Source organism: Rana temporaria, chromosome 2 (genome assembly GCF_905171775.1).
Source record: "Rana temporaria chromosome 2, aRanTem1.1, whole genome shotgun sequence".
Lineage (NCBI taxonomy): Eukaryota > Metazoa > Chordata > Amphibia > Anura > Ranidae > Rana > Rana temporaria.
The window spans coordinates 88,127,968-88,144,838 of record NC_053490.1 but is presented as its reverse complement, the minus strand read 5'-3'; the positions used below and the strand labels follow the sequence as shown (position 1 = coordinate 88,144,838).

Genomic DNA, 16,871 nt, shown 5'->3' with positions numbered 1-16,871 from the left:
GAAAGGCGATCAATGACGTCACACGTCCAGCCCTGCCCCCCTACAGTTAGAAACACATATAAGGTTACACTTAACCCCTTCAGCGCCCACTAGTGGTTAACTCCCAAACTGCAATTGTCATTTTCACAGTAAACAATGCATTTTTATAGCATTTTTTGCTGTGAAAATGACAAAAGTCCCAAAAATGTGTCAAAATTGTCTGATGTGTCCGGAATAATGCATTCACGAAAAAAATCGCTGATCACCACCATTAGTAGTAAAAAAAAACTATCTCCTATTTTGTAAATGCTATAAATTTTGCGCAAACCAATCGATAAACGCTTATTGCAATTTTTTTAACCAAAAATAGGTAGTAGAATACGTATCGGCCTAAACTGAGGAAAAAAAAGTTTTTTTATATATTTTTGGGGGATATTTATTATAGCAAAAAGTTAAAAATATTGAATTTTTTCAAAATTGTCGCTCTATTTTTGTTTATAGTGCAAAAAAAAAAAACACAGAGGTGATCAAATACCACCAAAAGAAAGCTCTATTTGTGGGAAAAAAAGGACGCCAATTTTGTTTGGGAGCCACGTCGCATGACAGCGCAATTGTCAGTTAAAGCGACGCAGTGCCGAATCGCAAAAACTGGCCAGGTCCTTTACCTGCATAAAGGTCCGGGTCTTAAGTGGTTAATGCAGGGTGAAGGAGCCAAGAGCGTCGGTCAGGGACCCCAGAAGAGGGGGCCGCTCTGTGCAAAACCAATGTACAGAGCAGGTAAGTATACCATGTTTTTTATTTAAAAAAAAAAACCTTTGCAAACACTTTAATGTATGAAACATGAATATTAAAAATGTAACATACAGCCATTTTAACAAGAGGGTTATCAGTTGCTGGAATTTCATTCAGGATGAAGTACATCTTTTCAATGCTACTTCAGCCTCAGCTTATTCCTTTACACATTACAGACTGTACATGATATTCACATTATTTCATCGTACATTTTATCACACTCTACACAGAGACGAGATCCTGTCAAGCATTAAGCCAAACAAGACTTATTAGGTCACATCAGTTCTTATAAACCTATTTCTGTTAATCATATGGAAATTAGTGAAAAGAGATTTATGCAAATCCAAAAATATTTCTAACTGTAGGCAATGCAAGCAATTAACATGATGACCATTAGTGCAAACCAAATCAAAATTATAATTAGAGCTTAAAATGAAGGGTGATAAAAATTACCCTTTATCAGACTTCTTCTTCCTGTTCAGCAACTGTTTGGATTTCACAGATTATACTGCCTATATTTTAGTTGGAACAGAATCTGCTCAATGAACAGCAGCGGAGAGGGCAAGGAGAGAGTACATTTCTGGCCTAAAGAATTGACAAAGGATAGTGTTTTACAACGCTGTAAGAACAACTTCAGGCAATAAGTTAAATCAATCAGTGAAATCCCAATTCTGCCCAGGGAATACAGTAACTGTGCTGAACTTGTAAAATCAATTAATACCTTTAAAGTAAAAATAAAGGCAAAACTTTTTTTTTTCCATTTTGGATTGAGTAAGGGAGGGTTAAAACCACTGTCAGTGTTCTTTTATATACATATATAGTTTAAGGAACTCTTGTTACTTTGTGTATATAAAATATACTCTTTTTTTTTCTTTTTGACTATTTGTAAAACGGGAATCTAACAGAATCTGGTGCAGTTGTGCATAGTAACAAAACAGCTTCTAACCTCCACTTCACAATAAAGCTTTGACAATAAAACCTAAAAGATGATTGGTTGCCATGCACAGCTGCTACAGATTTTGGATGCTCCTGTCTTAGTAATATGTTCCATTATTTCTCTTCACTTCTTATCCCATAGCCAAAACAACAACTGAGGCCTCGTACACACGACGGGACATGTCCGATGAAAACGGACCGCGGACCGTTTTCATCGGACATGTCCGCTCGGAGATTTCGGTCTGATGGTTGTACACACCATCAAACCGAAATCCCCTCGGACAGGATACGCGGTGACGTGGCCGTGCCATCGCCGCGACGATGGCGCGGCGACGTGCGCGACCCTGGAAGGTCAATGCTTCCACGCATGCGTCGAATCACTTTGACGCATGCGAGGGCTTTTGGCCGAGCGGACATGTCCGATGAGTCGTACAGACGACCGAACATGTTCGACGGACAGGCTTCCAGCGGACATGTTTCTTAGCAGACATGTTCGGTCGTGTGTACGAGGCCTGAGAGGAAATCCCTCCAAAGTGAGGGAATCTTGCAGTGTTCCCAGGATGACCAAAGATTTCCCCTCTATTACCATTCGAAAGTAAGCCCAATATTTGGGATTTCCTTTTACTTTGACTTTCGATGATAATGGTAAACAGGGTTCCAATCATGTGAGAGCCAATTACAGTGATCGCATGATACAGAAGATGTGCTGCCTCCAAGGCATTAAAGCCCACATGAGTATATAAACATGTTATACATGTTGTACAGTCAATGGGCCAGATCCACTTAGATAGGCGTAACTTTAAATGGGCGTAGCGTATCCGATTTACGCTACGCCGCCGCAACTTTGAGAGGCAAGTGCTGTATTCACAAAGCACTTGCCTCTAAAGTTACGGCGGCATAGCGTAAATGTTTCGGCGTAAGCGCGCCTAAATCAAATGAGGAACAGGGGGTGTGTTTTATGTAAACTAAGCATGACCCCACGTAAATGACGCTTTTTTGAACGGCGCATGCTCAGTATCACGTCGAATTTTCTAATTAAATTACGCCCGCTCAATGCCTAGACGACGTGAACGTAATTTACGCAAAGCCCTATTCGCAAATGTTTTACACAAACGACGTAAACGACGGAAAATTCAACGCTGGCCCGACGTCCATACTTAACATTGCGTACGCCTCATAGACCCAGGGGTAACGTTACGCCGAAAAAAGCCTTATGTAAACGACGTAAAAAAATGCGCCGGGCGGACGTACGTTCTGAGAATCGGCGTATCTAGCTAATTTGCATACTCTGCACGGAAATCAACGGAAGCGCCACCTAGCGGGCAGCGTAAATATGCACCTAAGATCCGACGGCGTACTAAGACGTACGTCAGTCGGATCTAGCCCACATTCAGGCGTATCTTGTTTTGTGAATACAAAACAAAGATACGCCGGCGCATCGTAGAACTTACACGGCGTATAAATAGATACGCCGCCGTAAGTTCTTCGTGGATCTGGGCCAATGAGGCTAGCAAACATTAGTACTCAGGCAGAGGACTCAGATGTACTAGGTGGAAATGCATTGCAGAACATAATGAGGGAATGTAAACGAGTGACTAACTAGCTTTAAATTCCAGATGGCACCCAGTACGCATTGCACTTGGTTGCATTCAAATGTGTGCCGTGGGTTAGAAATACAACCAACAGTAAAGCCCCACTACTTCTTTATTCTGCAGCTCTGTTGAGTAATCTTTCAATCCCATGTACACCCTCTAACCACTTGCCGACCAGTTCACGTCAATATACATTGTCAGAATGGCATGGCTGCGCAAAACAACGTATGGGTGAGTTGATCCCTTGAAGTGCCGTCGGAGGGCGGGGGACTCCCGTGTGAGTGGCCGGCGGGCACGATTGCCGCCGGTCACCAGCGATCGCGTACACGAGAGCCAGCACAGGGATTTGTGTGTGTAAACACACAAATCCCTGTTCTGTCAGGGGAGAGGAGACATATCGTAGGAACAACGATATGTCTCCTCCCCCAGTCAGTCCTACCCCCATAGAGTTAGAAACACTAATTAAGGAACACACTTAACCCTTTTAATCGCCCCCTAGTGTTAATCCCTTCCATACCAGGGACATTTACACAGTAAGCAGTGCCTTTTTAATTGCTCTGATCTCTGTATAAATGTTAATGGTGCCAAAAGTGTCAGATCTGTCTGCCACAATGTCGCAGTACAGCTAAAAATTGCAGATCACCACCATTACTAGTAAAATAAAATAATAATAAAAATCCCAAAAATCTTTCCCATTGTTTGTAGAAGCTATAAATTTTGTGCATATTAATCAACATACGCGTATTGCATTTTTTTTACCAAAAATATGTAGAAGAATATATATTGGCCTAAACTGATGAAGAAGTTTGTTTTTTGTTTTAAAAAAAATTGAGGATATTTATTATAACAAAAAGTAAAAAATATTGTTTTGTTCTTTTAATTGTTGCTCTTTTTTTGTTTATAACGCAAAAAAAAAAAAATGCAGGAGGTGATCAAATACCTCCAAAAGAAAGTTCTATACATGGGGAAAAAAGGACGTAAATTGCATTTGGGTACAGCACGACCTCGTAATTGTCAGTTAAAGCAACGCAGTGCCAAATTGTAAAAAGTGGTCAGGAAGGGGGTAAAATCTTCTGGGGCTAAAGCGGCTAATTTCCTCTGCCATGTTCTTTGTAAATAAATAGTGGTCAAGAAAATAATGTACCAGTCACCAGCTATTTAGAGATAGAGAGTAGAGTAGTAAGCCTATCTGCTTGTGTGCTTGTAAATGTCAGCAGCAATGGAGTTTCCCCTGATTGGCTGAGGGACGGTTTGACATCACCTGCCTCTTCTCCCCACCTCATCCAATCAGAGTTGTCTTGCTTTCTTAAAAAAAAGTACAAGGCCTTCTCTGAATGGCAGTGGTGCCACATGTGTTCAATGTGCAGAGAGGAATCCACTGGTCCAGGACCCAGAAGACTGTGGCTATCACTGTCTGTAGCACAGGCTACTAATGTAACAGTACATCATTGAGCCAAATTGGACCACTGTAATTTGGTGATGAAGATGAGCAGCCATTGCTGGACATTCTCATAAAAAAGCCCTGCATGCTTTGCAATAGCTGTGTCATTGATGCACTCCTATACCTTATTTGTCGAATAAATATATTATAAGAATAATTTTAAGAAGTAAGTAAAACATCAGTTTATTAACCTGTAAATGTTAAAAATGAGTATGAAACTAAGCAAACATAGTGTCTCTTTAACAGTATATCCAAGTTTATCATTGCAGGAGTGGAAAGAAACAGCTTATTTTACAGACTTACTTTAGTTTTACTCTACTCTAGAAACTAAATCTAGGCCTTGTGTGCGTCACAAAATGACTTGAAATTGCTGAGTAAACAAGAAAGCACCTTTCAGAAATGTATCTGGCACTTTTGATTGCTAAAGTCTGGCAAAATTTAAGTGAACAAAAGCCAGACCACAGTGCAGGGGTTATTTTCCCAATTTCCTCCTGACAGATATACATAAGACACTTAATAGCCAGAAAAACAGCAAGCTAAATTCAGCTGTACCTTTAGCTCGCTCACTAGAAAAATGACAAAAACAAGCACATTTTGCATTTTATACTTAACGCATCCCCGACCCTTTCTCTATTTGATCTGAATGCCGGCTTTAGTAAAATCCAGATTTAATTGATATACTCCTTGCCTGAGGTCACTGTTTATCTTCCTGCTCACACCTCTAATCTTCTGTTTCCTGAGCTGAATCTGACTTCAGGCAACAGTATGAAATAATTATAATGGGATATATTTGTTCTGTGCATTGTACTAAACGTGTCAAATGAAAAGTAAAAGTGCAACAAATAAAAGAGAAACTAAAAAATAGGAGAATAAATCAATACACACATACATCAAAGAAATGTAAAAAAGGGCACACTATTCACATTCTTTTGCTGGAGTTGGCTTACAGAGGAACGTTACCCAAAACAACTTGATAGAAAATAATGTTCTTTAGCAAAGAACATATATTCCACATTATTATTACGCTAACAAAATTAGCATGTGCTCTAAATTGCCTCTGGCATTGTTTCTGTTTCTTCTTGATGGAGGCTGCCATTTTGCTGAAGCCCAGAGCCCCAGTATCATAAAGTGAAACTAAAACTATTGATTTAAAGGTTTCAAAATACAGTTTGATTCCTGGAATTGCTAACCGTCACATCGTGTTCTCAATCAAACTGTCAAACCATCGAATGGCAGGTGTCATAACTGATCACATGTGCAGCACAAGGATAGGAGGATTTAATTCTGCTTTAAGTCTGGCACGGCCTCTACAAACTCGTTGATGCCTAAAAATGGAGAGCAACTGAGCATGTGCAGAGAAGGTTGAGACAGTGTAGTATTAGATTTTAAATGGTATAGACTATTATTTTTAATGTTTTACATAGCTATGCCAGCAAAAGGGGCCAGCCTAAAGTGATCTGGCAGGACTTAAAGGGGTTGTAAAGGTAAATTGTATTTTCCGAAATAGCTTCCTTTACCTTAGTGCAGTCCTCCTTCACTTACCCCTTTCTTTTGATGTTGCTTTTAAATGTCCTTATTTCTTCTGAGAAATCCTCACTTCCTGTTCTTCTGTCTGTAACTCCAGACAGTAATGCAAGGCTTTCCCCCTGGTGTGGAGCGTTGTGCTCGACCCCTCCCCCTGAAATACAGGAGAGTCAGGACACTCTCTGCCTTGCAGATAGAGAAAGGAGCTGTGTGTTAGTGGGCGTCCTGACTCTCCTGCTCGCCCCTCCCCCCTCAAGGGAGGGGGCAAGCATGACACTCCACACCAGGGAGAAAGCCTCACATTACTGTGTGGAGTTACAGACAGAAGAACAGGAAGTGAGAATTTCCCAGAAGAAATAAGGACATTTAAAAGCAAAATCGAAGGATGAGGTAAGTGAAGGAGGACTGCACTAAGGTAAAGGAAGCCATTTAGGAAAAATGTTTTTTACCTTTACAACCCCTTTAATTTTCTAACTAAAGTTCCACTTTAAAGAAGCTTAGAGGATCAGAGTATAAGGGTGGCCATATAGAAGACATTTTATTCCCATTGAGTTAGGTCTAGCATGCCTATTATTTAGGCCAGCCCAAAAGGACAGTGGCCAGAAAAAGTATAAAATACATGCGCTATGTGAGTGTCAAGCGCAGTTGGATGTCATGTACTGATAAGGCATCTTTTGGACTGTGTGTGCAACCTAGTGTTTGGGTTGTGAATCTGTCTTACATGCCTGCAAGTAGGGTGAACTAATTTCACCAACACAGTGCCAGATCTCCCACAAAGACCAATAGGGCAGTTAAGCCTGTCACTATCAGTTTTCATTCCTAGCCACTGGTAGGAATGAAGACATCAGAGCAGAGCAGCGTTAACATCAGAGCAGTGTTCTTCTGTCATCATGAAACAAATTCACATTGCCTGAAGCTTTTTTGTACTGAACATTTTTGTACTTCCTATGAAGAATGATTGTGCAAGAATGAAAATGAATTTGCCAAAATTGGTGTCTGATTCCTTTCCAAAAGTAATGAGGATATTGGCAGGCATGTGCGAAGTGTGCATAGCTGTTTGGGAACTTGGTAATAACATTTGGAAAGATCAGTGCCCCGAAAATGTCACAGACTCACGAACTGAGCATTCTCTTGGTGGAATAATGAGCTATACCAGCAAAAATAAGAGGACTGCTTTATGCCCAAAAAAAACCTTGCAATATGTTGTGTGAGGAAAAAGTCACTTGGCCTATGTTGTTACGATGTAATTCTATTCTTGGCGGGGCATGCAATCTAACGTCACTACGCATGTGTGCTGTATAGCGGAAAGTGATAAGCTGTTTTTCTTCTGCTGCTTTGTGAGTACATTATGTTTACAAAAAATGTGGATGCATTTTACAGGGATATTCTATGTAGGTTCTTTTTTTTATGACATTCTCGGAAGTGAAGAGGAATAGCCTGGGGCTGTTGGAGTGATTCCCTTGCCAGCTACCATTTGCTTAATATTTCGAAACAGTGCTTGTGACCTCCATTAATAAGGAGTCTTTAGATTTGGTAAGAGGCATATTTTTAGTGGTGGTGAACGAGTGTCCCAGATGGTGATTCACTGGATGTCAGAGAACTTACAGTGGCTCTAAAAGATGAAGGTTTTTTACCTTCATGCATTCTATGCAGGAGTGCCCCTAGAGCAAGCAGCTTGCTATGTGCGCAATCAGCAGAGGGAAGGGGTTGGAAGCGCCACCGGGGGACCTGAGAAGAGGAGGATCAAGGTTGCTTTGTGCAAAACCATTGCACACAGCAGGTAAGTATAATGCACATTATTAGTATTATTACACATTATATAATTCTAGTGGACTTTTACTTCATATATTACAACCAGGGTGGTAGACTTAAAGGGGTTGTAAAGCTTTGTGTTTTTTCACCTTAATGCATCCTAAGCATTAAGGTGAAAAAATACCTTGCACTCTCTGGCCCCCAAGCCCCCCCCCCCCCGTTTTACTTACCTGAGCCTCGAATCTCCGTGGGCGCGATCCCGTGATGCTTTACCCCAGCTTGAGGCGGCCCTTCATTTGATTAATCCCCGTCCTTCCCCCCCCCCTCTTCTAGTCCTTCCTTTCATCCTTTGCCTTCTAACACACCTCCTCCGCTTTCCCCCCCCTCCCTCTATCCCTTGCCTTGTCCCTTGTCATCTCCTTGCCACAACTGGCCTTTATCCCATTACTTGTTCTATTCCCCCCCCTCTCCTTTCCCTTCCTCCTTCCTTTCCCCCTCAGTTAATATCCCCTCCCCTCTTGCCCCCCCTCCCGTCCTTTCCCATATCTTTTCTTCACCATTTTTCTCATTCCCCCCCCTTTCCCCCTCTCCTCCTTTCCTTTCCCTTTCTCACCCCATCCACCTTCCCCACTTCACTACCTGGTGCCCTTTATCACAGACCGTTCATTTACCCTTACCAGTATTAATATTTATGACCTTGTTCATTTTATCAGAGTCCGTTGTAAGCTATTCCCCCTTCATGCGCCAGGGGTAACTTGCCAGACCCGGTGCTTGAATCTACTGACCAGCTTGGGTGAGTTCTACTCTTTCAGAAAAGTGCATTGCTGTTTAATACTAATTTTTATTTATATTGTTTTATATGTATACATATATTCTTTGTGCTTGTTTTTTATTCCTTGTCACTACTATCTTTTAGAATCCTCCTGAAGAAGTGGCATTGCCGCGAAACCGGTCGAGGCCTTGTGGCTCCACCTATCTGTCATAATTGGTTGTATACCCAATGTTGATTTGTGGGGTCTGTTCCCAAATGTTTTTAACGTGTAAACCGTTTTATGTAAATAAATTTTGTTTTTTACACTTACCTGGTTTCTTATCAGTGCCGTAAAAGTCCCTCCCCCCTCCTTCGCCCCCTTTTTTTTGACTTATGTTTATGGAATTGCCTGGGCCTCAAGCAGCCTTGGCTCTTTAGACTATTAGGTCATACAAGTTATATATTATTACACATTATATAATTCTAGTGGACTTTTACTTCATATATTACAACCAGGGTGGTAGACTTAAAGGGGTTGCAAAGCTTTGTGTTTTTTCACCTTAATGCATCCTAAGCATTAAGGTGAAAAAATACCTTGCACTCTCTGGCCCCCAAGCCCCCCCCCGTTTTACTTACCTGAGCCTCGAATCTCCGTGGGCGCGATCCCGCGATGCTTTCCCCCAGCTTGAGGCGGCTCTTCATTGGATGATTTATAGCAGCAAAGCCATTGGCTCCCGCTGCTGTCAATCAAATCAACGATGCTGCGTGTCAGGGCGGGACCGAGTGATACACTTGGCGGCTATGGCCGCCGACTGTATCACACGGGAGCGGGCCCGCAAGCTAACCCCTTTGGGAGCGCTTCCCAGATGGGTGTTAACTCTTGCGGGGAGGAGCCGAGACAGCCCCAGAAGACAAGGATCGGGGCCACTGCACAGTGGAAGTAAGTATGGTATGTTTGTTATTTAAAAAAAAAATCAACTTGTACAACCCCTTTAAGTTTATGTTGAGATTGTGTTTGCTTTGCATTTACTATTGTATGTGCATTATATTTACTATTCGTAAAGGGATACCTCTACACATGAATGTATGTATAAATGTAATTCTAGAGCCGAGATAGGGGAACAGATACCAGAATGTAAGTAAAGATGTACCGTATACTGAAGAATAAACATGACACTTATAAAGTTTATCTGGTTCACTGGACTCAGGGGTGGAGGTGACTGGAGCTATTGTATCAAACATACTTACAATTGACAGTATTGTATGTAGGGTTTTTGCTATGTTCTTTAGTGTTCGGGTTATGTGTGTTACATTTAGGGTCTGGATCAGCGTAAATGCATTTTTTGGGGCACCATAAAAAAACTGAAGGGGTGAAATCAAGACATTAATAAGGAGTTGGGATTCTCCATAAAACAAGTTTTGTTTGACCACAACAGATGTTTGCCAGTCTGCATTAGCTTAAGGGACCTGCCTCAAGGTGGACTTTACAAGCAATTTGGCTTCAGTGCGAAACCACTGCAAATCTTTCTGATGTCTGTTGTACATGAGATGTGAAAAGATAATGCCAAAACACATTTCAGCTGTTATATCAACAGTATTTAAAAAAAAATTGTGATGAATTTATTAGTACATTATTGGCCTGAGGTGGGCTTTTTGTCTTTGCCCAAAGTACTTCTATAATATCACCTTTTCAAAATATACTAAAATCTTCACATATAAAAACGAAATATGCAGCCTCTACTGTTTTCAGCATATCATATGTTACAATAAGTACAAATGCACATTAAAATGCAATTTTATTATTTTATATTCCAATTTCATAAATATATAGCCAAGAAAGTGTGATGTGGAGTTATAGTGATTAGTTAAAAGGGATTGTAAAGTATATATATAAAAAAAAAAAAAAACATGTCATACTTACCTCCACTGTGCAGCTCGTTTTGCACAGAGTGGCCCCGATCCACCTGTTCTGGGGTTCCTTGGCAGCACTCGCGGCTCCTCCCCAAATTAGATAACCCCCTGGGTGAAGCACTCTCCCAGGGGGTTACCTTGTGGGTGCGCTCCTGAGTCATTCATTGGGCGTTCATACCCACCAAATGTAGGTGGGTATGAACATAGGATGCATTAAGGTGAAAAAACATAAGGGTTTACAATCCCTTTAATTGAGGTTTAATGCTTGGCATTGGTTCTCCAGGACAGCGATAAAGGGATTTATTTACTAAAACTGGAGAGTGCAAAATCTTGTGCAGCTCTGCATAGTAGTCAATCAGCTTTTAACTTCAGCTTGTTCAATTAAGCTTTGCCAAAATGCTGATTGGTTTCTATGCAGAGCGGCACCAGATTTTGCACTCTCCAGTTTTAGTAAATCAACCGCAAAGTGTTTTCACTTATTCTGTCATGTAAATCCCTCACTTTATTTACTTGAATTTAAAAAAACAGGTCTGCAAAGTTACAGCCAAGATATCCAAAGACATGAGAAGATAGTCACTTGTTTTGGCAGAGTCAGGCACAAATCTCATGTATATGTGTGCCCCTGATGGTTCTCAAAAAAACAAGGATTAGTTTAGAAAACATAGTTTAATGGGTAATGTTTCCTCTAAAATAAGATGCTACATTGTAGAAAGAGGGACAGGCAGGCTTGGAAAATGTGGCTGAAAAATAAATGAAAAACTACCAAGTAGGGGACTTCCATTATTGACACATTTCTATCTGTCATTGTAGTCGTCATTACTGTCAATAGCATACCTGCCTCTGTGACAGTTGTTTAACCCCCAGCTATGTCATTCCAATCATTTCTCGCTGCACACAGCAACATTGGCAATTCACTCAGTGGCGTCACCAAGGTTGATGTCACCTGGTGCAGTAAAACATGGTGTCACCCAAATCTGCCCCATCCAGCCATCATAGCCTGCTAAACATAGTGTCACCCCACCAAATAAAACTTCAGTTGATCGCCATCAAGGGCAGCATGGTGAACAAAAAGTAGGCCAGGATGTTAGAGAAGTTGTCAAATGGACAATACACAGGATTTTGTAGTGAAAGAGCAATTCAGCATACTTCATATGTTATGTGTCAAAGAGGGAACTATACAGGAGAGACTTTTCCCTTTGCTCAGTGTTATTAGCACAGCTGGAGAAAACATGTTTAGTATTTTGAAAGAGAAGTTGGAAAAGTTCTCCTTGAGTTTTGTTACCATTACTGGTGGCTCATTTGATGGTGCTGCAAACCTAAGTGGGGGCTATAATTGAGTACAGGCCCACATTAAAAGAATGTCATGCAATTCAGTCTACATGTGATCCTACGTTCACTTTCTTAATCTAGCAATTAGCGATGTCACAAGGTGTGCCACTATAGTAAATCATTTTTACTTTCTCAGAGTCATACAAATGGTGTTCAGTTCGGACCAGGCCTGCTTTTAAGATCATGATCATGAAAAGATTCCTAGACTTAGGAAAATTGGTGATACTAGGTGGTGGAGCAAACCAATAACGCTGTTTATCATCTTTGATTAAAGGTTAACAAAGAAATAAATAACTACATCCTAAAGATATTACAAAGGAATTAAAGGTCTACATTTTAGTTTAAAATATTGTGGGTACAGTCAAAGAGCCCAAAAACTTTCTAAACATGCTTAATACACAACTAAGGTCAGTATCTCGAGGACTGGAAAAAACAATGATTTCAGCTTGTTACATTGGCCATTATCAGAATCCTGCCTAGTCTGATAATATCCTTTATTCTCACTAGAGAGATAATGCTATAGTCTACAGAATTAAAGTATAACTAACGGCAATTTTTTTGTTTGGTTTTGGATAAAGTGGAGTTTGATTAGAACACCTGTCTGTGCCCTCGTTAAGGATGTTAATCCTCTCTATTTGTCCTGTTTACCATTATCATTAAAAGTGAAATTAAAATAAATTACCCAAAGTTTGTCCCCAGAGAAGTAATAGTGAGGGAAATCTTCCAATGGGGACACTAGTTCTGGTGTGACTTGGGGGATTTTCTCACACTTCCTGGCTATAGGACAGGAAATGTATGGAAATTAACGCAATGGGATACAGATGGCGAAAAAAAATCTGACCAGGAATATAACCTTCCCTTGCTATATCCAAAATTTAAAAAAAAAAAAAGTTTTGCCTATAGTTTTCATTTCAACAGCTTGAGGAGTGGGTAAAATTTATATTCTGTACTATTAGTCATCATATTCTTTATACTTAGTGACACTTGCTTGAACAACTCTTAATTGTTTATGTATGTGGTTTTTGAAGTCAACTGTTCCTTCAATTTTAAATAAATTTTGGATGTTGGTTAATTGAGCACAAATATGTAAAAATCAGACAAGGTAATTTGTATGATTGTGTTATAAATACTTTGCAAAGCACTTTGTAATAATTTGTGGTATCAGAAATAAAGGCAATGTTGCTGAGAGAAGACTGTAGTTGTTATGTGTTAAAAATCTGAGTTTGGGGAGGTGAGCCACCAGACTTAACTATCTCTGGAGGGCCCCTGAGTCTCAGTCTGTCCCTAGCAAGAAGTATCTGTATGCGTTTCCTTCATCTCTTTCCATGTGCATAAATGTGATCAAGGCAGATATTTATTCCCATAACTGTGCCAGCCGATACAGGTGTTTTATGATGGTCTTGTCAGATCTGTACATCTGACTTCCTTGAAAAGTTGAGACAGACTATTTGTTGCAAAGGAAAGAAATGTTGACCCCAACCATCCCTCAGCATAGCCTAATTCTGGTAAGGTTTCAGACCTCCCACAGCCCTTGGATCACTGTAAAAGATAAACTAAAGGGAGGATATTCACCTTTCCAATGTTCCTTTGCCAGGGAGTTACATAGTTGGTGAGGTTGAAAAAAGGCACAAGTCCAAAATGTGTGTGTGCTTTAATGTCAGTATTACATTGTATATCCCTGTATGTTATGGTTGTTTAGGTGTCTATCTAATAGTTTTTTAAATTATCGTTGCTCCCCGCTGAAACGACTGCTTGTGGAATTGAATTCCACATCCTCACTGCTCTCACAGTAAAGAACCCTCTACGCAGTTTAAGATTAAACCGCTTCTCTTCTAATTTTAGTGAATGCCTTTCTAAATTCCCATTCAAGGAAAAGATTTATCCCTATTCTGGGGTCACCAGTATGGTATTTGTACATTGAAATCATATCCCCTCGCATGCGTCTCGACTCCAGAGAGAATAAGTTCAGTGCTCGTAATCTTTCCTCAAAACTAAGGTCCTCCAGTCCCTTTATTAGCTTTGTTGCCCTTCTCTGGACTCTCTCCAGTTCCAGCACATCCTTCCTGAAGACTGATGCCCAGAACTGGACAGCATCTTCTTCTGTGTGTCAGGTTTCAGCCATCTTTATTGGTCGGTGTGGGATGATATCATTCTTGTGTGTGCAAAGGAGCTAATAAACCAGGTACACAGGATTGATCTAGCGGCTGTAGACTGAGCTGAGCTCAATTACAGTCTGGGGATCGCAGTAAGCAGACAGGTAGGTATGCACTGCATGTCTCTTCTGCATTAAAACGCCTGTGTGCTCACAGTGTATCATAACAGATCTTTAGATTCACTGAATACAGTCCAATATGGGGCAACCAATCCTATGCTAAGCTACAACAGGGGCCTAGATGGTGTGCCTTTGGTGTGACTCACATGTCCCACATCTTCCATAATGAAAAATAACTGCCCTTTCTGACCTGCAAAGCAGGTTTTTATTGACGCATACCATGCTGGATTCCTATTTCCAGTAAAGCCATGCACAGGGTGACGCAAGGGAATAGGTGCACTCACCCACTCACCCACTCCTATTCTCCACCTACTACACCCCAGTACTAAAACTAAGGAAATAATCTCCCAATGTTACCATATGCTATTACAGGAATATCTAAAAACCTATCCCACCATAGTAACTACCCTATGGGGAAAAGACCTGGGGTCCCTAACAGGGGAACAATGGGAGGAAGTCATTCAATCTATTCCTAATTGCTTTTTAAATGTATCTCAAAAAGTGTCTCAGCTATATATCGTACTTGGCGTACACTATACCCCGGTAAAGCTTCATACAAAGGGTCAACTGGCAGGCCCCTTGTGTGGCAGGTGCAGATGGGATTGAGGGGATCTTATACCAGTAGCGTAGCTAGCACACCTGCGACCCAGGACTGGTCATTTTTTTGCACCCCCCCCCCCCCATAAGAAAAATGGTATGTGGCAATATAGCGGCCTTGCTATAAAACTGTGGGTGAGGTGCAAAGTGGTTATCTTTTTCCTGGAAATCCTTTATAACAAATACAGAGGTATGTATTTACACGTTGTACTAATAAGCTCTATTCCCAAGAATATACTGAAAGCAAATAAAATGCCAATTTTCAAAAGGCAGCTGTCAAAATATACATAATTAGTAAGTTTCATCCTTCTGACTTGTCCATTTTCTTTAAAAGGTCCCCATGACACAAGGCGGTTTAGCAACGTTCCTGTCAACCATCACAGTCAACAATAAAACATACAAAAAAGGCACAGCACCTTAGCTGTCAAGAAAAGGAACATGTCCAAGAGATCTTAAATAAAAATACAGCAGGAAACATAAAACAAATCAACATCTGGTTACATTGTAGTTTTCCAGCTCAGATTATCTTAAGTTTCTGTTTTGTTCATAATAAAATGTTCCAGTTACATTCTTTTTTCTTTCCTTTCTGATTTGGATGTCAAGCATATCTGTGCTGCACATTTGCCTAGCAAACTGTTTTACAAGGTACACTATGATTTTTACAGCCAGAGCTCTAGACACAAGCAATTTTGGAATACACACTGGCAGTGGCAGAAAATAATGAATTCTGTGTACCTGCAGCAGATGACAGCCTTACAGGAAAGTGCCAAGTCCAGGAAGCACTGACGGACTTCAAATGAAAGAGCGTACTTTAGGGTCTGTCCATCAATGATGAGAGCCAGGTCATTTTCCTTTCCAAGTAAATCTCCCAGGTTATTGCAGTGGTTTGTTAAGGTTTCTCGTGTTGCCTATAAAGAAATCCAGAAATGTCAATTAAATTACACATAATTGATTTTGATAGAGTAAAAGTGAAATACCTGTTACTGGGCTGGAACATAAATATTAATTGAGAAAAGGGTACCAAGGCCAATTCAAAGACCACTGAGATGACCAGTGAATACCTAGAACTTTCCATGGGATTCCCTAGTAAGCAAATAGGAAGCTGGGGCAACACTCCAGAAGTTGCCTCATCATAGTGGAAAGTATATTGAAACTACTTTCATTTTTACTCCCTAAACATTATTATTACCTGCAAAAATCTGCAATATTTGTACTGTGCATTTGACGGCTTACTGTGTTCATAACAAGGACCAATCCTGCTTTCTGGGTTTTGGAACTGGCCTTGCAAGAAATAATACATCTACTTTTACAAGTGTCCAGTTCTAAAATATGAACAGCGTTGTTCAGTGTGTGGGAAAACGTATGTTTTATACATAAAAGATGGACTAGGACCTTGCAACATTTCTTCAATATCAATAATACCCATCAAAAATGTGTCGCACAAAACAATGTAAGCATTCAATTATTTTTCCTGATTTATAAGTTCATCAGGATGTTAATCTCGTGACAAGGAAAGGGATAACCATTCTTGGGGCTCACAGGGTTATGGTCCTCCCGACAATGGACAAATCAACTGCTATCCCTGTTATTATGCCACTGCCACTGTGGGGTTATATATATATATATATATATATATATATATATATACATACATACACACACACACAGGTGTATATTATTTTTTTTTTTCACACCAATATCAGTTGCCATTTTTGACACTTGATTCACATATATGTTGTGATGGTGGGGCTTAGTGGGAAAGGACAGGGCTCTGTAGCTATATGACATAATGTGGACCTCATTTTGTTTTGCTATCTTATTGTGTACATCTAGAAATATTAATTGTGCCTACGCAATACCCCAAAAATGTGCTTTTATCTTGAATTTCCCCTAAAATACAGCAGAACGCTGCCATTGCCTAGAGCCTTATAACTGTATATCTTCAGCGTGAGATATCTACAGTAAGGCACCGCTGTGTGTGACTGGCAGTCTCAG

The 16,871-nt window shown here is 40.4% G+C and overlaps 1 protein-coding gene across 2 annotated transcripts in view; it reads right to left on the bottom strand.

Moving 5' to 3' along the window:
- ATP8A2 (ATPase phospholipid transporting 8A2) overlaps positions 1 to 16,871 on the bottom strand; it is an 899,065-nt gene that overhangs the window by 484,635 nt on the left and 397,559 nt on the right. For both annotated transcript variants that reach the window (XM_040340493.1, XM_040340494.1), the window contains one exon: positions 15,612 to 15,784. In XM_040340493.1, the coding sequence (XP_040196427.1) occupies positions 15,612 to 15,784 (173 nt within the window). The remainder of the gene's footprint in view (positions 1 to 15,611; positions 15,785 to 16,871) is intronic.